Genomic DNA, 24500 nt, shown 5'->3' with positions numbered 1-24500 from the left:
CCTATTTGTGCTTGAATTTTAGAAGTTAAAGAAACTTTCACCAACTTTGAGCCACTCAACCCTTTATAGTAGTCAGCTATCGACACAATAATGCTGTGTAACAATAAATCACAAAAATCTCAGTGGCATTCAGCAAGACACATTTATTTCTTGCTAACACATCTGTGGGGTCAACTGGAGTGTCTGCTCCATGTGTCACATCTTGGGACACATGGATGTCACTCAAGCCACTCCAGGAGCAGTGGCTACTCAGGGTATGCGCTTTTCATGGAGCAGGTGAACACACAAAACATCAAGACCAACCAGGCAAGTACATACATCAGATCCTCTGCTCACATCACATCCATCAGCATCCCATTGGCTAAAGCCAGTCACATGGCCAAGCCCATTGTCAAGAATTAGAAAAATACACATCACCAAAAAGTGTGGGAACACAACGCTACTGGAAAGGATGGAAGAATGGGTGCTAATAATTCAATCTACCACAGCTTTTAAACCATCCTGAAAGGTAGACATTATTGGCTCCATTTTTTCTTGACAGTTGAGTAAATGGGGCCCTAAGAGTTTAAGTCATTCATCCAAGGGAGGACAGGTAGTATGCTGCTCCAGCAGAATTAGAATTAAAATCTTCTACCTTCTGGCCCTCTGTGGTTTCTACAGGTATGTAGCTAGCTTACTAATATATAACTCGCACACATTTTTAATAATCACATCCCAGCCGGGCATGGTGGCTCATGCCTGTAATCCCAACACTTTGGGAGGCCAAGAAAGGAGGATCACTTGAGCCCAGGAGTTTAAGACTAGCCCGGGCAAGATGGCAAAACCCTATCTCTACAAAAAATATAAAAAATCGGCATGGTGCAGTGGTGAGTGCCTGTAGTCCCAGCTCCTGGAGACCCGGGCTGAGGTGGGAGGATTGCTTGAGCTGGGGAGGCTGAGGCTACAGTGAGCCATGATCACTCACTCTAGCCTGGGTGACACAATGAGACCCTGTCTCAAAAATAATAATAATCATCATCACATCCCTTAATTATGCAGATACCAATTCCCTCCAACAGAGACCAGACCCAACACTGCCTCATTTGTTAGCACCATCACAGTGTTTAACATTTGTTTGGGACTTCTTCAATGTTTTTACAAGCTTTTTTTACTATTATTACACTAATAAATTATTTACGGTGGGAAATCTAAATCAGAAAGCTCTGGCTACTTGAAAACAAACCTTATTAAAAACATCTTCCCAGTCCAACATGTAGCCTCATAGGGCACTCACAATTTCTTTGCCTGAGCCTTAAAGATTACACCGAGTCAACGGACGAGATGATATTGATGGCTGCAGAGAAAAGAGCATGGAAGAATCAAGTTCGAAGCTAATGCTTGAGCATGAGATTTTTACTTTGCTGCTGCTGTCCTGTGCAAACTAATTGCCAAATAGACCAGGCTGTAAAGCATCATAACCAGGGGTGATGAAGGGCAAGAAGCCACCCTCATGCCAGCAGCCTCCCGTATCCATTCACTTTTTCACACAAATAGGCCTGCACTGGGCCTGGCAGGGTGCAGGGACTAAAATGCCTCCGGAACAAGACAGACCAGCTCTCATGGCGTTCCCACTGCAGACAGGGGTAGATTGTTATAACAACAACAAAAAGTAAAAGCAAACACGGTAGTTTCAGATTGTACTGTAGCATTGGCCCGGGGTACGTCATTTAACCCCTCTCTTAGAGTGTTCGGGTAGGATACGGGCGCTGTTCTTTTTCTCCACTCCCACCCTGCGGGAACCAGATACCTCCCGGGGCTTCCTCTCCTTCCCCTCCTTTGCTACCCCAGCGGCAGGCCTGACGGAGGACTGGTTAGTGACAGCTAAGGGGCCCGGAGGGCTGGGAGGTTGTCCCTCCTCCCCGCTCCAACCCCCGCGCGCTAGGGCGGGGTTAGGGCAGTGAGCGAGGTCAGGAGGCTGCGCCCCCTACTCTCAGCCGGGCCGCGCGGTGCCGGCCCCAGCTCTGCCGACGGCCGGGGAGGCTGACCTGGCTGCGGATCTGACAGCTCGGGGGCAGGAGGGGGGCTGGCCCTGCTCCCCACGCCCACCCCGCAGGGACCCAGACGCCGCTCCGGCCCCCTCCCTGCACCTCGTCAGCCCGGGAGCTGCAGGAGACCGGGGCGCGGCTTTCCGAGCGCCGGGCCTCGCTTTGGGACGACGGTGTCCTGGGGGCGGGGAGGGCGCGCGGAGGTGCCAGGGGCGGCGGGGGACCCGGCCTGGCAGCACCGCTTCAAGTTTCCACCGGCGCGGTTGTGCAACCGGGAAGGGAGCGTGAGCCGCAGGCGCCTCGGAAAACAAGCCGAGCCCATAAACAAAGCCACGTGGCCTCCGGGCCGGAGGGCCGGGCTAAGAGCAGGCGGCTCTTCCGGCAACAAAGAGCCGAGGCAGGCGGCGGGGATAAATACTGCCGCAGCGACCGCAACGCAGCACTCCCGGAGCCTGCAGCGCTTGAGACCCTCTCCGCGCCCGCCGCCCCGCAGGGTGCCCCGCGCCTTTCCCGCTGCCGCGCCGCGGGCCCCTGCACCCCGAGCATCCGCCCCGGGTGGCGCGTCCCCGAGGCCACCAGGCCGGCCCTGTCTCCCCATCCGTCCAGTCCGCTCGCGGTGCCATGCCATTCCTCGGGCAGGACTGGCGGTCCCCCGGGCAGAGCTGGGTGAAGACGGCCGACGGCTGGAAGCGCTTCCTGGATGAGAAGAGCGGCAGTTTCGTGAGCGACCTCAGCAGGTGAGGGTACCCGCTACCAACTTCCAGCCCCCGCGAAACTGACCCGGGCTGGTCTGGGGGGCGCAGGGTCGGCGAATGAGGGGCAGGCAGGGCTGGAGCGGGCTGAGGAGGGAGACCCTGACCCGGAGGATGGGACTGCGGTGCCGGATTTCTCCAGACCACCGGAAACGGGGAATTCGTTTTCTCTTATTGTTCAAGGTCAGTGTCTCCAAGTGGACACGACTCCTTACAGAACACCTGGTCCCTCTGAGAGTCTGATGACATTCGCGGATCGCGTCCCCAAACGCTCGCACAAACTTAATCACACAGCTTTAGTGGTCCCTGCTTTAAGGATACCGGAGTCGCGCACTTTGCCCGTGTGGGGGCGCGGGCGGATGGGCTGAGCCCCTTCACCGCGGGGTGGCCCAGCTCCGCGCGCCCGAGCGCTGTGGACGCGACGGGTGACGGGATCCGACGCAGGTCCCGCCTGGAGCGCTTCCAGGCCCTGCCCAGGCACGGGCAACCACGAAGTGGCCGGGAGGATGAGTAACCAGGAAGGGACGGCCAGATGGTCCCTAGGGCAGCCGCTTTCTGGGCGGACTTGCGAGTAGTGGAGGCTTGGGGCCGCAGAGGTGCAAAGGAGGGAAGGGGGCAGGGGATGAAACCCACAAGAGCTCTGCTTCTGGGAGGACAGGGCCCTTGCACCTGTTTACTCGGTGGCCCTCCCGGTGGGTCTGCTTTGTATAGAGTGCACTCCGTTTCCAGGGGTGCCTGTCAGCTGCGAAAAGCCTGCCTGGCCCCGGTTAGCCTCTGGATTCGAGGTCTCACCTGAGCTCTGTGGTCTGGTGGGAAACCTGAGGTCCGCTGCGCTCCCCGCTCAGCTTGGCTAACGACGCCAGCGCCGGCTAGTAAGTCGGGTAGCCTGGAATTTCTCAGCCCCTGACCTCGACAACTGACTTTCAGAGACTCTTAGCATTTAGCCCGGTTGGGGGAGGCGGGGGCGATGAAAGTGATTCCAGAATGGACTGGTGCAGCCAGAGTCACCCTTGGGAGCCTTTTCCTGCCACCTTTGGTTAAAACCATGGGCCCCTGCACCCTTAAATTGACTTCAATGGAGAATTCTGTTTCTGGGCCAGGTTCCCGCTTACTGAGATTTACCAGTCGTTGCTTGGATGAAGTATTGGCAATAAATTTTGAGAAAACTATCAAGAAAATGTGGTTATTTTGGCAGCTTGACCTCCCGTGCCTCCCATTTGTTTGCGATTTGTAATGCATCAAATTCCCATTGTCTCATAATGTAAAGAAAGACATTATTTAATTCTGGGGGTCTGTCTGGAGAGACTTGAGCATATTAACCGCCAGCATATAACCATTTATGTTGGAGTTACTTGGAGGCAGTCCCAGGGGAGTTTAGGGACCACCATAAGGAAATCTTATTTACATAAAATCAGGTAATTTATTTACAGGAAAGTAAGACCGACTGCTATTGACAGACTATGTCTTTTATCTACTGGAGTTACCAATTATGCCTCAATTATTCTCCCTCAACAAAATGGGAAACTTCCTTCCTTCCTCCTTGTTCCTAAGGACAATGATCTAATATGTTGGTACTTTATTTCTGCATACAAGTTCAGGTTCTTTCTAGAAAAGTGCAGAAAGGGTCTGAAGAGTCATGTTAGAGCCGCTCACCCAAATATAGTTGCAGGATGCTCCTCAGTGGAGAACCGATGATTGAGTTCAGCAGGAGAAAATTTAAAATGTAGGGTCATATTAATACTCACCCTACTCGGGAGGCTGAGGTGGGAGGATCACTTGTGCCCAGAAGTTCAAGGCTGCAGCGAGTCATGACTGTGCCACTGCACTCTAGCCTGGGCCACAGAGCAAGACCCTGTCTCTAAAAATAAATACAAATTTAAAATTTGTTTTAAAATACCCTATACCGGCATCAGGAGAGAAACTGGTGTCACTCTCCTTTAGAGATAGTGGTATCTCTGCCTTCACAGTATGGAAGACCTGAAGATGGTCTTAACTTACCACAAAAGTTTAGACTGGGCTGGAATCAGGTGGCTTCCTGCACAGCCCCCCTCCCGTGTCCCGTTCATGAGCCTCTTTTTCTTCCCATTTCACACCTGAGCTGGAGCTGTCACATCCATCATCATTACCGCAAATAGTCACTGATATACTGACCACCTGTGGTCCTTTGAGTCAGCATTTAGGAATCATTTGGTAGCCTCCTAGCAAAGCAGCTGGCTGTTTGTTTGCAAGGTATTTTTTTTTTCCAGCAACTGTAAACAATCCCTTCCCTGCTTAGCATGAGAAGCCTGCCAACTTCTTAAAAGCAGTTGGCCTTCTGTGGTCTGGGTTTGTCATCTCAAATATCCTAACTGGTTCTGGTCTTGGTGATGTTTCCCCATGATGTCAGGTTTGGGCTGCATGCCTGCCTACACAGGTGAAGCTGAATGCCTCTCCTGTTATGAGAAAACAAAAGGCAGGCCCTTAAGCGGGGAGGGACCGTGAAACAAAGAACTACGGAGACATGGTAGACTGACTTCTCTAATTCCACGGACCATTCTGCAAGCAGCCCAAACAAGAGCCCGGGATGAAGGATGCATTTGGTGGTTTTCAGCCTGGGGTTATTGTTTCGTGTTGACCAAGTCTTGTCCACACAGCACACCTATTCTGGACTCAGCTGGCCATCTTCTCTGTGGTCTAGGACTCCAACCTTCTCCAGTGTAGAATGTTACAAATCCAGTCCCAGCCATGTGTCCAGGAGTGAGATCATGGGAGGATTTAAGATAAGCTTAAAGCAGGACCCCTTCTCGAAAATGTTGAAATTATATAAAATAGAAGGGGAATGGCAAGTGTTAAATATGCTGGGGCAGATTTAAAATGCAAGGAAAGAGCTTGGCATGAATTGGGATGATCCAAGAATGCTTCAAGGAAGTGGTGGTTCAGGCACCCGCACAACCCTCCTCAGCAACCACCCCCTCAACGCCCACCCCCAGGATGAGTAACCTAAGCTGTCTGAGCCTCTGCCACTCTTTTCTAAGCCTACACTTCTGTCATTGAAGACTGACTCAAATGTTGCTTCACTGTATAGCTAAGGCTGGACGCGGAAGCAGGAAGTTTACCTTGGTGCCTGGATAAAAATAATAGTTAAGATTTTATGAGTGCTTACTGTGTGCAAGATGCTGTTCTATGAGCGTTATACACTAGGCTGTTTGTTTCACCAGAGCATTCCGGGTACTAGCCCTGTGAGTGTGGCGATCTAGAGATGCGTTAGTAAATTGGCGTAGAAATCTCACTGGCTTTAATCAAGGCTATATAACTACAATGAAGCCTCTGGGGGCATGTCACAGCTTTCTTAAATGGTTTTTATTGCAAATGAAATGAGAAATAGGGCTTTATTTTTTTTTCATTCCCTTCTTTATCTGCTGCCAAAACAGACTTATTTATGGTCTTATTTTGAATTTTTTCTACATTTTTAAAAAGTTGCCTTAAAGTATCTTGGTATGTGGTAATGTGGGGCTGTGGAGTGTCTTTTTCTTATTCTAGGCCTGTGCCTATAAAAATCAAGATTAGTAAATAGTGACTACAAAATAGCAACTTGCTGGCTATTATTGAATTTAGTGAAGAAGGCAGCCTCGTTGAGATGGTTTTGCTTATTAAAAAGAAAAAAAAAAATCCAGTGCTCCAATTCCTAAATGGTGGTGGTTTTTCTTGTTAAAAATTTCAGTTGTAATTTTCCATTGGCTTTGCATTTTCTTGAAAAGGACAAAATTGAACTCTCAAAATAGCCTCTAACTGAATATATTATTGCTTAAAAGAAAACATATAAGTAGGCAACACAAATAAACCCCATAGCCCTTCTTTCCAGGCCCTTCCTCCGGAATCTAAAACCTAATACCAAGTGAAAATATAGGGTTTCTCTTTGGTTAAAACTTTTCTACATTCTACGGTGAGAGAACATCATCAATTATGTAAAATTCTTTCTAAACTAGCTTTTGAAATGAGTCACTCAGGCTTAAAGCAGGTTATTGTAGCTTCTGAGGAAAGTGAGTGCTCCAATTCCTTTAAAGAACGTTTTCAATTGGAAAAGAATAAGATGAAATCTAAATATTTGAACTTTCTAAATAATGATCACAATCTATGGCCCAGGCTCGGAAAATCTGCTGCTGAACCTTAAATGTTGAGAATAAGACAACCTCCTTTTATGATTCTCTACATGTGGAATTTATACTGTAGGTTTTTGTTGTTTGTGGGGGTTGTGTGTGTTCTTTCTAAGTAAGTCTTCATGTGGTATTTTTGCACACAAAATGTTCTAGCTTTGCTTGCTAAAGCTGTTCTCAGCTGTGGTACATCATGGACCACTCAAATGACCTTCCATCGTTTGCTGTTTTTCTCAACGTTGATTGAAATGTCTTAAGTTAGCCTCAGGAATTCACTCTGTTCTTTGTTCTGTCCCTCTTTTCCTTCTGACCTTGGAGCAGATAATCAGCTGGTCAGTGATTCTATACCCCTATAGTCATGCAAATAGACAGAAACACACTCATGTGTTATACAAAGCCTGGCCCAAAACACTCATCCTTGGCTTGCTTTTGAAGGTGCCTCTGAGAGGACATTTCTGCATGACTCTATCTGAAACCTAAAAATATCCTGTTTCCCTGAATGAAAAGGAGAAGGCTATTGAGTTTAGAGGAAACTAAATAAATGTATTAAGCATGGCCTTATGAAGGAAGATTAACAAATAATTATTTATCATGTTTGTCCTTAAGGGTCCAGAAAAGCAACACTGAGTATATTGTTGGAGATGTCACATGTAAGCATATTAGCAAGATACTTATACTAACCGAAGTGCTACTTGAGAGACTATTGTATTAATAACAAAAAGATACTAGAAGTTGCTTCAAATCTTCTTTTCTCTTCTACCATTTACATAATGCCAAGGAAATAGAGAAGTGCAGATATACATAATTGTACCCAACAGATGTATATCCAAAAAAGATATAAATCAAATTACATTTTAAATTCCGCAGAGAAACTCAGAACATTAAAGGAGTATAAAATATCGGTGGTATAGCAAAAAAAAAAAAAAAACCCTAATTTATGTTTTACCAGTTGGCATTATAAATCCCGTTTTACATACTTTGTGGGAGTTGAGGGAGTTAGGGAACCTATCTTATCATACCTCAGTATTTCTCCTGCATTCCTTCTGTGGAAATTATTCAGAGATTTACTTTGAAGTTACATTGTATAGTAGAATAGCTCATTACCCCTCAAATGATTGCTCAGCCCACTGAGGGAAATAAGTGCCGGGCTGAGATGAGCCTGCCCATCCTTCAGTGACCTGTGAATTAGGCAGGTACATCCAATGTCTGTTCAGCCCTTATAAATTTATCAATTATAAGTTTACCTTGTATAGTCAAGACCCAAGGTCCTCACCTCACAGCATGATGCCTAGTGTGTTTTAGTCAAGGCACCACATAAAACCTAAGCAACTAGCACTATACACAAAGCATCTCCTAGAAATGGAGTTTATAAGTCAGATTTTTGTAAACGTGATCGTGTTTTAAAGACATGTTAGAAGGATGCTACTTAAAAGCAGCTTAAGTATACTTTAAATGGATGAATTGTATGGTATGTGAAGTTTATCTCAATGAAACTTTTTTTTGTTTTCTTTAAAGCAGCAGCAGCAGCTTGGGGTAGATGCTTTTGCAAAATGAAGGCATTGTGGAGTACAGCAACACCAGTAATCACCCCTCCCCCCATTCGTCATTTTTGTTTAAAGTAATATCGCGTACTCTGCATTGCTCTTAGTTGAAGAGTAGAGTGCTGTGTGTCAAATTACAATGCAAGGCACTATTAGGGAATTCAAAAGAAGTAGAAGCTCCCATCCCTGCCTTCCCCACAGATGTGAACATGTTTCATCCTAAAGGAGAAGCCTGTGCCTGTATAGACTTTTTTTTTTGAGTGATCATTTTATTGTTTTATTTTGTTTGAGAAGCCTGTGTGTTTGTTTGTCTTATAACTCAGTGAGTTATTTATAGAAACAGCTCAGGTTCATGTATAGCTGTTACAGCTCATCCTCTTTGTCTTCTGTTATTCATAGTTACTGCAACAAGGAAGTATACAATAAGGAGAATCTTTTCAACAGCCTGAACTATGATGTTGCAGCCAAGAAGAGAAAGAAGGACATGCTGAATAGCAAAACCAAAACTCAGTGTAAGCCATTTGTTTTGAACTTCAGAAAAAAGCTGTTTGAAGATAGTTATGATTGGTTCTTGGATGAAAAAAAAATAACACCTCCCATGTCACACATCTGCCTCAGTGTTTTACTGTGTGTCACTGACAGAGGTTACTGAGATCTTAGCACTCAGAAACCTGGCTGTGCATTTTACAAGTGAGATTAACATGTTCTTTATAGTCTTGTTTATAAGTCAGTTGCTAGTTGAGGGCCTTTTTTCCTGCTAGTCATTTGTATTTGACATAGGTTATTTTACAGTGATGTGGTCAGCTGAATCAGTTCTAGTATGTACTTTCATTTTGAACTGTTTTGAGGCTTTGAAAATAGATTTTTCTCCCTCTTTCCTTGTATAAATCCTATTAAGATTTCTAGATACTATATGTAAGTATCAGCAGAGAATATAAAGTATTAATTAGCAGGAATTACAGGTTATTTTATCTGTAATGCATGTTTTCCTCATGTTATCTGTTTGATTTCCACTTTTCATGGGCTTATATAAGTTTCAGGTTTGGCATTTAAAATAAACTTGTACTTGAGTATTAGGGTTTTTTTTTTCTTTTGGTGTTTTTTGTTTGTTTGTTTGTTTTTGTTTTTTGAGACAGAGTCTCACTCTGTCACCCAGGCTGGAGTCAGTGGCATGATCTCAGCTCACTGCAACCTCCACCTCTCGGGTTTAAGCGATTCTCCTGCCTCAGCCTCCTGAGTAGCTGGGATTACAAGTACCTGCCACCATACCCGGATAATTTTTGTGTTTTTAGTAGAGACGGGGATTCGCCGTTGCCCAGGCTGGTCTCAAACTCCAGGGCTCAAGCGATCCACCCCCTTCTGTTCACAGCATGTAACTCAGTCTGTCGAAGCCTAATTTCATTTTTTGTGGGGCAGCGGACGAAATCTCGCTCTGTCGCTTAGGCTGGAGTTCAGTGGCACAATCTTGGCTCACTGCAACCTCTGCCTCCCAGGTTCAAGTTGATTCTCCTACCTCAGCCTCCCAAGTAGCTGGGATTACAGGTGCCCGCTACCACCCCTGGTTAATTTTTGTATTTTTAGAACAGATGGGTTTTCACAATGTTGGCCAGGCTGGTCTCGAACTCCTGACCTCTAGTGATCTGCCTGCCTCAACCTCCCACAGTGCTGAGATTTCAGGCCTGAGCCACTGCATCTGGCCTGTAATTTCTTATGGCATAATGTTTTAGAAAAAATTAATAATAGTTTGGAGATTTGGTATATGAAATCTGGCCATCAAAGATTTAGAGTGCTCCAGACAAAGCAACTTATAGCCCCAGCATTTCTACACTGCAGAAATTAAGCACTTGAAACTTCTTCGCTTGTCAGTAGAGTCCTTACCTTTTTTGTCAAAACTTTTAAAACTTTGGAATAAATGAAATGAGACGTCTTAAATCTTGAGCATGTTGCAGATGTTAAAGCTGTGTATTCTTTTTGTCTCTGTAGATTTCCACCAAGAAAAATGGATCTATGTTCACAAAGGAAGTACTAAAGAGGTGAGCATCCCATTCATTTACTAAGTTATGCTAAACCTTATCCCTTCCTGATAGCGCAGGGAGGGATATGGTAGGGAGGGAAATTACTTTAGATCATGAGAGTCTTCTTGGATGTGGGAGATGGCAGCTATTAGTCTATTATTTAGCCAACCATCAGAGTTTAGAACAACAGAGAGAGAAAGAAGCAAAAGTCACTAGGTGGACCCTCTAGTCGTTCAATGAGATTATGTATGTAAAAATGCTTTATAAAGATTGACATGCCCGTCTCAACCATATTATTATATTGTCCTGGGTTTTGCCTCAGGGCAAGGTCTCCCTTTTGTTCTAAGATCTCTTTGGACTCCAACTCAGTTAAATTTCAGTCCTGGAAGGGCTAATCACTAAATATAGTAGAAGTTTTCAGTGCCTGCTCAGTGTGATGTGGAAGGGGACAAGACATTATAATAACTACATTTGTGTGGTACTTTATAAAGCCCTTTTATGTTTATTTTCTCTCTGTACAGGCATTTGCTGCTAAAATAACTAGGATACAGGCAATATGAAAGAATTTCTATGACTGTCAGGGACCTCAGTGAACATCTAGTCCCCTCTGTGATTTGAGGTCCAGAGGGAGTCACTAATATTCCCAAGACCACCCAGATACTCAGAGCAGAGCTGGGACTTTATACTCCCAATTCCCTCTGTGTTCATAGGTTAAAAGATCAAAACTTCTTTTGCTTCCTCCCAAAACCTTATAAACACTTCTGATGATCACAGTGAGAAAAGCACTATTGGTATAAGGCAAGGTGGTGACACAGTTGGTGCAGGTAGGTCTAATTCTCCTCCCAGGAGTACGTTACAGTCACCAACCATCATGACCTCCAATATCCCGTACCCTGCTCCCAGTCTTTCCTTAATAAGCAATTACTTATGATTTTTCCAGACTAATATGTGGAAAAATCATAAGCAAGGTCCCAAATGGTACAAGTCATGAAAAGGGGGTGTTTAACGTGTGAGGGGCTGAGGCAGCTGCTGGCTGTGTTACCCATCTTGGTGGCTCTCAAGGGCTTGTGGGTACAGGAAAGAAGCCAGTGCCCCAGGTCACCTAAGACAGGCATCAAGCTCATTCGGCCAAATCCAGTTGGGTTGTTCTAACTGGCTCATTTTTACTTGGATGACCTCTGCATGGCAGGAGTAACTTCTGTGCCTTTGTTTTCGCGTTCAGCGCCATGGATATTGCACCCTGGGGGAAGCTTTCAACAGACTGGACTTCTCAACTGCCATTCTGGATTCCAGAAGATTTAACTACGTGGTCCGGGTAAGTCTCAAGTGCCTAACGGCTCATCCAGGCTCTTTCCCAAGTTGAATCATCTCTTTGGGTTGTCTCGAAGTAGTTTCCCCAAAAAGTAACTTTTTAGGACCCTAAGAATTTGAGGTAAGCAGGAAATAGACCCCTCAATCTCCTTCTTCCCCAGCGTACTTCAAGTTCTTAAGTGAGTCCTACTAGGATGTCCCTGAGATTGGCCAGGACGGGCAGGGGCCGCCATAATACCCCAGTGAGTCGGTTAAAGAGCCAGTCTCTTCAAGTGAAATTTCACACCAAGCCCCTTCCAAGCCCGCCCTGTGGATACATGGGAACATGTCACAGGCAGCACCGGCCCTGGCAACAGCTTTAGCAAGAGAGAATTCAGCAGGAAGCAAACCCTAAAGCACTTTGGCCTGTTTCAAAACCCTGCATCTCTGACTGTTCTCACTGTCTCCCTCTTGTCCTACTTCAGCTGACTCTGGGGGACCCCCAAGGCATTCTCAGATGAGGCCACAAAACTGGATGAGTTAAAGCACCTCCGTGTTTTGTGCCTGTGGTTCCCTTCCACCCCCGTGTGATAACAGTATTCAGTCCCATGTCCACCTAAAGCTTAAAACTGCCTGTTTTGGCCGGGCGCGGTGGGTCACACCTGTAATCCCAGCACTTTGGGAGGCTGAAGCAGGTGGATCACCTGAGGTCAGGAGTTTGAGACCAGCCTGGACAACATGGTAAAACCCCGTCTCTACTAAAAATACAAGAAAATTAGCCAGGCGTGGTGGCGGGTGCCTGTAATCCCAGCTACTCAGGAGGCTGAGGCAGGAGAATCGCTTGAACCCAGGAGGCAGACATTGCAGTGAGCTGAGATCACGTCATTGCACTCCAGCCTGGGCAACGGGAGTGAGACTCCATCTTAAAAAAAAAAAAAAAAAATCTGACTGGATCTGTGGCTTTCCATTTTAAACCGTATTTTGAAAAAAGAAAAATCAAAAAACAAAAAAGGCTGGGTGCATTGGCTCACGCCTGTAATCCCAGCACTTTGGGAGGCTAAGACAAGTGGATCATGAGGTCAGGAGTTCGAGACCAGCCTGGCCAACATAGTGAAACCCTGTCTCTACTAAAAATACAAAAAAAAATTATCCAGATGTGGTGGCGGGCGGGCACCTGTAATCCCAGCTACTCGGGAGGCTGAGGCAGGAGAATCGCTTGAATCCAGGAGGCGGAGGTTGCAGTGAGCAGAGATGGTGCCATTGCACTCCAGCCTGGGCGACAGTGCAAGACCCCGTCTCAAAAAAGAAAAAGTTAATGAGCAAAAATATTAATGATGAAGATAGTAAAGCAAATCAGCTTAACCATGACTGTCACATTATTATTTTTAATTGGTTTATTATTTTGTTCCCCCTGCCCGCCCTCCAAAGCTCCCTTGTGTATTTTTGTCAGCAGTCAACCTGGGAGGTAGCAGCTGTTTGGGTTTAGGCTCAGAAGTAGGAGGGAATTTTCCCCCTGTGGGTGTGGTTGGTTTGGTTTTTATTTTCTTTTTCCTGGGTTGTTGTGCTTCTCGGTGCCGTGTCACTGAGTCAGATGATTGCAGAGGCTCAGCCAGGGTGATGACATTCAAGGCCCCTTGAGGCCTGGATCCTTCACCTGTCATCTGGGCAGATGCAGGCTTGGCTGTCCAAAGTGACCTGATAAAAACGCAGGCCTGCAAGAAGCAGGTTAGGAGCTGTGAGCTGAGCCTGTGACCACATGAGCAGATCTATTCGCTCTTCAGCTAAGCTCTTCTTCCAATCCAAAAGGGATAAAAATAAGAGACCTTCTTGGGTGAAATGTTCATGCCATTCAGTGTGACTCTGCAAGTTCACAGAGGTCACCTAGTCCTCCTAGGGCCCACAGACTAGTCTAGGCTGGTTGGAAATGGGCCCAGGATGATCTGGAAACTTCCATTGCTAAGAATACAAAGAGTTTCCATCTTCTAGGTATTAGAGGAAGACACTTAGATCTGATGTCTCATTACAAACTGATCTTCAGAATGGTCAGTTTTTACATGGTCTTCCTTTCTACCTGCTTTTCCTTTTACAAGAAATAAAGCAAAGGAGCAAGCATCATGATAGTGAAAATCTATTTCATCCAATATGTTCATTTGCACCTTTTATCTTTTCAATAACCTTATAAAATATGGGTGCTTTTATTATCTCTCTTTAAACAAATGGCAGTACAGTAAGATAAAATGACTTGTCCATGATCACAAAGGGACGAAATCAAGATTTGAAATCTGGACAGTCAGAGTCTACACTTTTAACTGCTACCATGAGTTCTGTGTGAGCAGAGGAGCTGAAGTAAAGTAGCCTGAGGGCAGGTCCCAGCTCCACTAATTTCAAACTATCTCAGCCTTCCTAAGACGTGGTTTCCTCCTCTGTAAGAATGACTTACCTCAACTTCAGGGAAACTCAGTGGTATAAACAGAAGCACTTTGGACACTAGACTCTATCTACTGTGCAAAGTCAGCCACTAATGTTTACTGTTACCCACTTACCAAAATTATTGATTTCCCCCTAAAACACCTTTTCAGTTGAGTTGATTAAAATGTTTTCTACTTTTAAAAAACTAATTGGTGAATCTGGCACTTGCTTAAGACTCAGCACAGAGAACACGTATCTAAGAGTATCTAATTTTAAGATACATCATGAGCACTTTGCTTTAAATAATCCTAGAGAAACTGCTGAATGCTTTCAAAGTTGTTAGGTTCAGAAATAGTGGAAAAATATTTCTATTTTGCAAAGAACAATTTTTCCCCATCACTATTAGAGATCTCTGTAATTTGAGGAATAATGTGTTATTTTTATAAAGAACTTAAAACATTTTAATGATAGCCGCCGTGTTTTGAGGTTTTCCTTCTTAGGAACTCAGTATACTTCTCATACATTCTTATCCTTAAACCAACTCTGCAAAGTAGCTTGCCAGTATATTATCCCCATCGTACTACTTTGACCTAATGGTGTTTAAATGCTGCCGTGATTACCGGTTTTGCTAAGGAGCTAAACTGATTTTAAGGGCCATTTGGAAAAAAAAAAACGTTCAAAGCCTTGAGAGCCAAATACATTTTCTGAAAATCTGTTATGTTCATGCTGGTTGTCATCTTCCAAAAAAGAGACATGCAGAGGTAATAAAAGAGATGGCTAACACTGCTATCTCAAAATGTTATCATTTTTATCACTCAGCATGAAAATTTCATGGAATGTTTAGAGTCAAAATTTTTTACTATAACTTAGATGTTTATATATCATTTCTACATCATTTTCACTGGCTACAAGCTACATGCATTGGCCCTGCTCCCTCCCCTACACAGCCCCAATGACATAAAGACAGTTCTAGCTATGTGTTTTAAAGATTTCACATCTCTAGAAGCAGCAACTTACCTACTTGTGGAAGGACATTTAAAACATAGTTTACCCTATACCTCAAGACCAACACATTTTGGAAATTCCCTTGGGGAGCTGGAGAGGATTCCAGAGGCCGAGCCAGTCGGACTGGAAGTTTGTAACCATGAGTAGGTGAGTGCTGACTAACCAGGCCACAGAGAGGTCAGAGAATCGAGTGAGTCTTGAGCATCAAGTCAACCAGGAGAAGGTTTCGGAGACCATCACCCACGTAATGGCTCTGCAGTGAGCCTGCTGGGACCCCAGTGGTTCTCAGCCCTGGCTGCACATTTAAATCACCTTCGAAGCTTGTTAGACTACAGAAGCCTACCTCTGGAGCTTCTGATTTAATTAGTTGAAGGTGGTACCCAGGCATTGCTACTTTTAAAATATCTGCCTGGTGATCCCAATCAGTTTTCAAGTTTACAGACCAGCTCAGAAACTACTTTGGAGCCCAGATATTGTGTTTTGCATATTAATGAAAATTTTTAAACAAAGTGCACTGAGACATTAAACTCTAGACATGACTTCTGGGGTGTGTACTGTGGTCCATCAGGAATTTAGTGATGGAAAGAGGACAGCCCTCCTATATTCCAGCTCAAAGTTCAAAGCTTCTTTTTTTGTAGGACCTTCTGCAAATCAATCATTTTCTCTAAACTGTAAATCTAGGATAACCATACCTGTATTGAAGCATTTTTATGAGAATTAAAAAATAAAATGTAAAAATGTAGTAGGTGTGAAAGTGTTATATAAATTTCAAAATGCAATGTAACTTACTTTTCAGAAAGTTAAGTAGGATTTTAGCATATGCAACCATCTTTCCAGGGTGATTAAAACCTGAAGACTCAATTCATAGGCCAGATACAGTTGGGGACAGAGATTTGCCTATTTGCAATGGGACTTTTGAGGTCCTTAGAATGGTCATACATTTTTAAAATCTTTATATTCTCCCCAGTGAGGCTCAGTGACAGAAAACACCAACATTTACCAAACAACTGCCCCTGTTCCCCTCGTCCTTAGTGAGTCCCTTGAGAAACTGCATCATTGGGATAAGATGGAATTAAGATAAAAACAGCAGTACCAATAAAAAATATGACTTTAAAAGGGCATGAAAGCAACCGTTATTTAGTATCTGTTATTGCTGAGTACAATGTAATATAGAGCTTGAACTGGAATTCAAACTTATACTCCTCCAAAACCTGTATTATTTTCTCCAGGCCCTGCCACTAGCCAGTGAAGGAAATAGATGAAATAGATCTGACTCTACCTTGAAGGCCTGCAGCAGGGGTCAGCAAACTTCTAGCCCTCAGGTCAATAGCCTACCGCCTGTTTTTGTATGGCCCATGAGCTAAGAATGATTTGTATGTTTTTCAATGTTTTAAAAAATTGAAAGGAGTATAATATTTCATAACACATGGAAATTATGTGCAGCTCAAACTTCAGTATCTATAAATAAAGTTTTATTGGAACACAGCAATGCTCATTCATTAGATATTGTCTATAGCTGTTTTTGTGCAAAATGGCAGAGTTGGGTTCAGAGTTGAGCAACAGAGAGGTTATAGCCTGCAAGCCTAAAATATTTACTATCTGTATTTCTACAGAAAAAAAAAATTATTGCCCTCTGCCATACAGTCTAACTGATAGCCTGAGAAGTATGCATTAAAAGAAGTTACCTACCCTGACACCATGAGAATGAATTTGAAAAGAACCAAGATGTGGTAGAGGCAGATAGGCTATGAAGTTTCAGAAGGGTACCATCACTGTGGGCAGGATATTCAAGAAAGTCTTCAAGGAGAAAGTGGGGTTTGAACTGGTCTTGAGTAGGAGTAGAACTCAGGGGAACTGGTTTGAGGCAGGCAGCTATAAGGTCTGTTCAGGGATCAGTGAGCAGAACATTCAAGTATGGACAGAAGTAGCACAGTGTGCTTTAGAATATAGGATCATGGGCTGGGTGTGGTGGCTCACGCCTGTAATCCCAGCACTTTGGGAGGCTGAGGCGGTCAGATCACTTGAGGTCAGGAGTTCAAGACCAGCCTGTCCAACATGGTGAAACCCCATCTCTACTTAAAATACAAAAATTGGCCAGTTGTGGTGGCACACGCCTGTTAATCCCAGCTACTCGGGACACTGAGGCAGGAGAATCACTTGAACCCGGGAGGCAAAGGTTGCAGTGAGCCAAGATCGCGCCACTGCACTCCAGCCTGGGTGACAGAGGCTGCTGTTTTAGAAATTCTGTCTCAAAAAAAAAAAAAAGATCATCGAAGGGTGTTGCCACAAGCTGGTTATTATGATCTTGCTCAGGCCAAACTCGCCCATCTGTAAAATGGAAATGATGACAATAGCACCCTGCTCCTAGATATGATGAGGACTAAATGAGATAAGCAGTTTATGAGTGTTAGTCATGTGTAGTAAGAAGTTTATAAACACTAGTGATGATTGTTCATTTAAATATAGCCAGAAAAGGACATTGGACAGACTTGAGAAGAGGCTTTGAGTGTGAGGCTATATTATCTAGTACGCAGGAGGAAGCCACTGGAAAAAAAACAAGCAACGGCACCTTGGCCAAGCAGTGTTTCAGAAAGTCATGACTTCTAACAGGCTGTGGCATCCCCAGATGCCATCAACCAGCAAATTATAAATCTGTTACTTTGTGGTTTACGAATTCCATCTTTGTATGTCTACGTCTTTGGTAAGCACAGTCAAGCTGTACAGTAGGCAGATGTTGTTAACCCATTTTAGAGGTGAGGAAGCAGAGGCCCTGCCCAGGAAGGGACGTGGAATAAAGACAGGACCTAAGCCTGGTTCTCCAACTCCTGCTCCAGTGCTCTCTCCTTTCAACTGCATTGCTTAGAGGGCAAAGTGCAAAATGGAGCCTGCCTTTTATCACCACTAAAATATTTGCACACATGCACACACACTATCACAGGAGAGAGTCTTAATGCCAGAATGACCTTTGATCTGATTACTCATAGCTCTCTCTATAGAATGAGAATGAGCCCAAGTCTACAGTAACTGTAGCTACCGTTAACAGCCCAGAAAGGTCATGGAGAACTTCAGTACCAATTTTCTCACTGGAGTAAACTGACCCGTATGTGCTAGTGGATCAAGAAGGACAAATAAAAGCTTGCAACCCCAGTTTCTTTGTCCCTCTGCAGCAGAGCATCACAACCTAAACTGATGCACATTGTTATTTTTTTTCTGCGTTACCACCCTAAGTGCATTTGAATGTTTCCAGCAAGTTACTGCATTCCTACCACCGCTGAAAGCATTTTCCAAAAACATGTTTTAGTTTAAGTTGACTGGCGGTTTGGCAAACAAAAGGCTGGAATACGGCACGATGACTCAAATTTAAACCCAATGCCTTAAATTAAGGTCATCCTGTTGCCAAGCCCCTGGTGGGCCTTGATGTGCATCAGCATCCTGGCCCCTTCACACAGGTTCCTCTGCCACAGTGACCTTGGATTCACTTGAGGCTGTACATGCAGAGGCCTTCCTCTGATGGAGGGTGGCCTCGGCCACCTGGGCTTTAAACTGGTGCTATCTGGGATGGAGAAAAGGCCAACCACTGCAGCAGCAATAAAGTCAAAAGAGCAGAGCCACAGGCCCATTTGAAAATGATGCACAGAGCCGGGTGTGGCGGCTCACACCTGTAATCCCAGCACTCTGGGAGGCCACAGCAGGCGGATCACCTGAAGTCAGGAGTTCGAGAACAGCCTGGCCAAGATGGTGAAACCCTGTCTCTACTAAAAATACAAAAATTAGCTGGGTTGATGGCACACTGCTGTAGTCCCAGCTACTCTGGAGGCTGAGGCATGAGAGTCACTTGAACCCGGGAGCCAAGATCGTGCCACCACCCTCCAGCCTGGGTAACAGAGGGAGATTCTGTCTCAAAAAAAGATAAAAAAGAAAAGAAATGATGCACAGAAGTGATCGTGATCCCACCCTTCTGAAACTTCATAGCCAACTGCCTCTACCACATCTTGGTACTGGGGTCATTAACTTTGAGGGTATAGGGTGGGTCCTTCAATGACTGGTTAAACTGTTAGTGATTTCACAGGAGGAAATCTGTATCTCTTGGAATTTCTGGCCTTGTTAGTCATTATTATTAGCATTCAGGCAGGCAGATCCTGTGGTGTCTAGGTGCCCACAGTAGTGGGGGACACTCACAGACAGGGGGACATGGCCACAGAATTGGAGGGGTCTGTGTAGAAAAAGGAGGCCGCCTGAAGAAGTGGGAGAGGCCCACACCACCCTAGATGTAGTAGGGTATTTGAAGAAGTAGGAGGGTACCCACAGAAATTAGGGGTCCCATGGAAATGGGGGAGGACTAAGAGACTAGAGCATAGACTCCTAATAGTATAAAATAACTGAAGCATGCACTCTCAATTTATGCATATTCATAAATTCACTTATAACTCATATACCTCTAAAAGATGCCAGTAATGATGTCTACCCTGCAGTGTTGCTGTGAGAATGAAATTGAATTTCAACCTGGCAAATGCTGGGGAACCACGCCTGGTGTGTGCTAACATTCAAGGAGTGTAATGGTTGTTGCTGTTGCTGTCATCATCAACTTTAGGGACCTTATTGTGGGCATTAGAAAGTACACAAAATCAGAGATTAAAGGTGATATAAAATACTGAGATTTCTGTTTTATTATTTTTCTACCTGATTTTCTTTCCAGTACCACTTCAGAGACTGCTGGATCAAAAGTGTGCCTATTTTGTATAATTTTTTTTTCTTGATGACTCAGGATCTAAACCTATACCACCAGCATCCCAGCAGTGTTTTCTTTTTTTTTGTTTGTTGTTATTGTTGTTGTTGTTTTTGTTTGTTTTGAGACGGAGTCTCGCTCTGTCACTAGGCTGGAGTGCAGTGCCACGATCTTGGCTCACTATAACCTCTGCCTCCCGGGTTCAAGCGATTCTCCTGCCTCAGCCTCCTGAGTAGCTGGGATTACAGGTGCCCGCCACCATGCCAAGCTAATTTATGTATTTTTAGTAGAGACAGGATGTTGGCCACGATGGTCTCTATCTCTTGACCTTGTGATCCACTTGTCTTGGCCTCCGAAAGTGCTGGGATTACAGGTATGAGCCACCGTACCTGGTCAATGTTTTCTATTAAAATTCTACCTAAGCGTCTAGGCTCCGTTGGGGGCTTATCATACCTTGGGATGTGCCAAATTGGGCAGGTGAGCTGGGTTTTCAGTGCCAGTCCCACAGACCTTTTCTCAACCAAGGAGTGATGCTCCCGAGAGTATTTATACTGTGCTCTGAGTATCTGGGACCCAGAATCTGAAGGCCTCACAAGTCCACTACAGGAAGAGGTCTCTGATGGCAAGGAGTGGGAATTGACAGCATCCTCCTGCTAGGTCTCCATACGCGGCAAATTGCTTAAAATGAATGCTTTTGAGTCCCTGAACGGGTATTTCTGTATCGGGCCCAAGCACCTAGTGTTGCCATAGCCACTTGAGAATCATGTCAGAGCTGGCCCCTGCTTGTCAGTTGCTTCTGGGCTCCTCTGGGGGACAAAGTATGACTATTCAAATGGCAAGTTGAATTAGTACAGTCTAGGAGCCTTGGAGATGGCTTCTTGAAAGAGGTAGAACCTGAAATTCTCCTTCCTTGAGGGACAGCCAGGATTTGGCTAGATGGAAAGGCAAGTGGAAGGCTTTGCAGGGACAAGCAATGTAAGCAGAACCTAGAAATGGGAAGGAACAAAAGTGAAGGGGAATGATTGTGGGTCAGGGGCCAATGGTGATGTGACATTCAGCCTATAGAACCATAGGGCAGAGGTGAGGGTTGCTGGAATAGATGGGAGCTCAGTTTAAGGAAGATCACCAAGCCAGACATCGCTGTTCAGATGGATGTAATGGGGAATAAACTGCCATTGTCAATTCAAAAGTAACCAGGGCCAGGTGTGGTGGCTCACACCTGTAATCCCAACACTTTGGGAGGCCGAGGCGGGTGGATCGCTTGAGGTGAGGAATTTGAGACCAGCCTAGCCAACATGGTGAAACCCCATCTCTATTAAAAATACAAAAATCAGCCGGACATGATGGCAGGCACCTGTAGTCCCATCTACTCAGAAGACTGAGGCAGGAGAATCATTTGAACCCAAAAGGCAGAGGTTGCAGTGAGCCAGCTCACACCACTGCACTCCAGCCTGGGCAGCAGAGTGAGACTCCCATCTCAACAACAACAACAACAAAAGTAACCAGGATGGGTGAAAGATGAAGAGGCAAGTCCCTCTCTGCTGAGAATACAATTAATGCATGTAAACTTGGCTCTCCTTATTATTTTAACTCCCTCTGTTAAAAGAGAGCTGTTTCACTTGCAAATAATATTTATCCAATCTTGACATGCCTGCAGATTATTAATGTCGCTGAATTTTTTTTCTCTTTCAACCTGTCAGTGTTCAAGCTCAAAGTCAGAACAAAACTTTCCAGGTTTTTTATCTGTGTTATTCATTGAGTAAATAAGGGTCTTGGAAGTACCCAGCACTCAGAGCTGGGAGAGGCACTGCCTAGTCTAACTAAAGGTTTATTATAGAAGACGCAGCCTTCCTATAGATGGGCACCCAACTTGGGTATTGAGCATGTGAGGCATGGCAAGGCTGCTTGAGGCTGGGACTCGTTTCTGCCTTTGATAACTCTGGCAGATTTTCCAATCAGACATATATTTCATACTGTAACACCCCACTGTTATATGAGATAAGGAATTTGGGGATAAATTGTGTTCTTAACAATTCCATATGAGAATGATAGAGTATGCTTAGGCAACAGCCTTGTGGTTTTGTCCTTTTCAACTAACAGGTAGAGGAAGCTGCTATTTTTGTTGATGCTTCTGAAAGCCCAAGTGTTTACTGTCCCTCCAGATCTCAGGCTGCTTGCCCTTCTGGAAAGTGTTTGAGATATGTTTGCATTATAAGTAATTTACTCCTAGGCCCATGCCACTCCTGGGGCATCAGTCTGGAACCAGTCCCCATATAGATATCAGCCTGACCAGCCAGATGGTCCGCCATTGACCTTGATATGTCATTTGGCCATCATGAGCCGCCTCATCTATAGCAGGAGGAAATTTGGGTAAACTGTTTCCTGAGTCCCTTCCAGCTACAACACTCTTTGATTCAAAAAGACAAATGTATGTTTAAAAAAACACTATTTGTTGAGTGCTTACCATGTGCCAAGCTGGGGGTAGAGTGGGAAACAGGACAACACTTGCTGTCTTGAGGGTTCCATCCTAATTAGCCCATCAGCAAGTAAGTGAACAAGACCAATTCAGATATGCATAAATGGAACAGTGAAGAACAATGAAACCATAGTAAGGTAAAGATGGCAACAGGGAGGTTCTCGCATCAGATGGCCAGGGAAGGGCCCTCTGAGCCCGGGGCAGGCCACGTTTGAACTGAGATCTGAGGGATGAGATGGAGCCGAGCATGTAAAGATGTGGCAGAGGCAAAGGCCCAGAGGTGAGAATAAGCTTGACCTATTCGAGAGATGGATAACCTGTGTAGCCAGAGCAGAATGAATTTGTGCAAAACTAGGCTGGAAAAGGAGTAGAAACCAGATCAGGGAGAACCTTGCCAGTCATGGTAAGGAGCTTGAGTTTTTTCCTAAGTGCAAGGAGAAGCCATTTGAGGATTTTAAGCAAAGAAGTAACGTGAACTGATGGATTTTTAAAACGATGGATGCTATGCTAAAATAAACTGTAGGGAAGAAGACGTAAGAAGCCTGCTCTTGACACGAGTGCAGTGAGATAAGAGGGAAATCTCTCTTCTGCCCATTCATCTTGCACACACCACTTCAAACTTTGGTTGATATCCGCTCTGAGATTTGCTATACGATATTGCTTGCAACTAGATTTGTCTCCTATTCGTTGCCTCCAGAACTAGCATGAGCCAAAGCTGAAGGGCAGGATGTGGTTTCGGCATGCGGTGACCACCATCCCTCCCTCCAGTAGCTCAGAGCCATTCCTGGTACTGCACAGCTCGTCACTGCAGATCATGCCGGATGCCCAGAGTGCCCACACGATAATGACACCACGGAATTCCAGAGGAGCCGAGAAGCCTCCTCCTCCTTCCCCTTCCCTCCCCCTGCCTCTCTTTAAACGTAGCCACAAATTACTGGCACCTGGGCTAAAATATGCCCAGTCAAAAACAAGCAGCCACTTCCAAACAACATTTTCCTCTGTTCTTTTTTTCTCTTGTGGCTAGGGGCAAAGAATCCAGTTGGCTAAGTCATCCTGGTACACAGATTGCTAGATACAAACCTACTTTCCTAGGCACGCAGCTCTCTTAACACAAATAAAATTGATAAATTTGGGCTGCGCGCGGCGATGGCTTACGCCTGTAATCCCAACACTTTGGGAGGCCAAGGCAGGTGGATCCCCTGAGGTCAGGAGTTCAGGACCAACCTGGTCAACATGGCGAAACTCGATCTCTACTAAAAATACAAAAAGTATCCAGGTGTGGTGGCAGGTACCTGTAATCCCAGCTACTCAGAAGGCTGAGGCAGGAGAATCATTTGAACCTGGGAGGTGGAGGTTGCAGTGAGCCGAGATCATGCCATTACACTCCAGCCTGGGCAACAGAGCGAGACTCTGTCTCAAAAATTAAAAATTTTAAAAATCGGTAAATTCTGCTCTCTTCACTACTAGTTCCACACATCACTACGTAGTAGCTCTGGGCCTATAGAGTGATGCTGATGTGGAAAGTAGACCCTGTGGTTTACCCAAAGCAGTTGCCTCATCCTAAATGTGCTGTTAGCACTTTCTGAGCATTATAGTGCCCTTAATATTAAAAGTTGATTACCAGTCACAACATAATATTATATAAAATTTCTTTTCTTTTTTTTTTTGAGATAGAGTCTTGCTCTGTCGCCCAGGCTGGAGTGCAGTGGCGCAATCTCGGCTCACTGCAAGCTCTGCCTCCTGGGTTCACGCCATTCTCCTGCCTCAGCCTCCTGAGTAGCTGGGACTACAGGCACCCACCATCACATCCGGCTAATTTTTTGCATTTTTAGTAGAGACAGGGTTTCACCATTAGCCAGGATGGTCTCAATCTCCTGACCTCGTGATCTGCCTGCCTCGGCCTCCCAAAGTGCTAGGATTACAGGCATGAGCCACCACGCCCAGCCCGATATTATATAAAATTTCTAGATTCTGTTTCCCCAGAACATAACAATAAATGGTATTGCTTCCATTTTGGAGTAAAATTTGGCCTTCCATGCAAATTGATTGGCCTTGACAAACTGAAGTCCTGAAACTATCAGAATATATGTTCTGCCAGGCACAGTGGCTCATGCCTGCAATCCCAGCAC

General features: G+C 45.0%; 1 protein-coding gene across 2 annotated transcripts in view; it reads left to right on the top strand.

Annotated features, from left to right (window-relative positions):
• Positions 1-2393: 2393 nt before the first annotated feature.
• FBXO32 (F-box protein 32) overlaps positions 2394-24500 on the top strand; it is a 43306-nt gene continuing 21199 nt past the window's right edge. For both annotated transcript variants that reach the window (XM_003256179.4, XM_030795114.1), the window contains exons 1-4: positions 2394-2761; positions 8850-8962; positions 10434-10483; positions 11688-11780. In XM_003256179.4, coding sequence (XP_003256227.1) covers positions 2646-2761; positions 8850-8962; positions 10434-10483; positions 11688-11780 — 372 coding nt within the window. In that variant the 5' untranslated portion in view covers positions 2394-2645. The remainder of the gene's footprint in view (positions 2762-8849; positions 8963-10433; positions 10484-11687; positions 11781-24500) is intronic.

The sequence above is a fragment of the Nomascus leucogenys genome, chromosome 16, assembly GCF_006542625.1.
Source record: "Nomascus leucogenys isolate Asia chromosome 16, Asia_NLE_v1, whole genome shotgun sequence".
In the NCBI taxonomy this organism is placed as follows: Eukaryota; Metazoa; Chordata; class Mammalia; order Primates; family Hylobatidae; genus Nomascus; species Nomascus leucogenys.
Note: the sequence above shows the minus strand (reverse complement) of the source record. Positions and strands in the feature narration are given on the sequence as shown.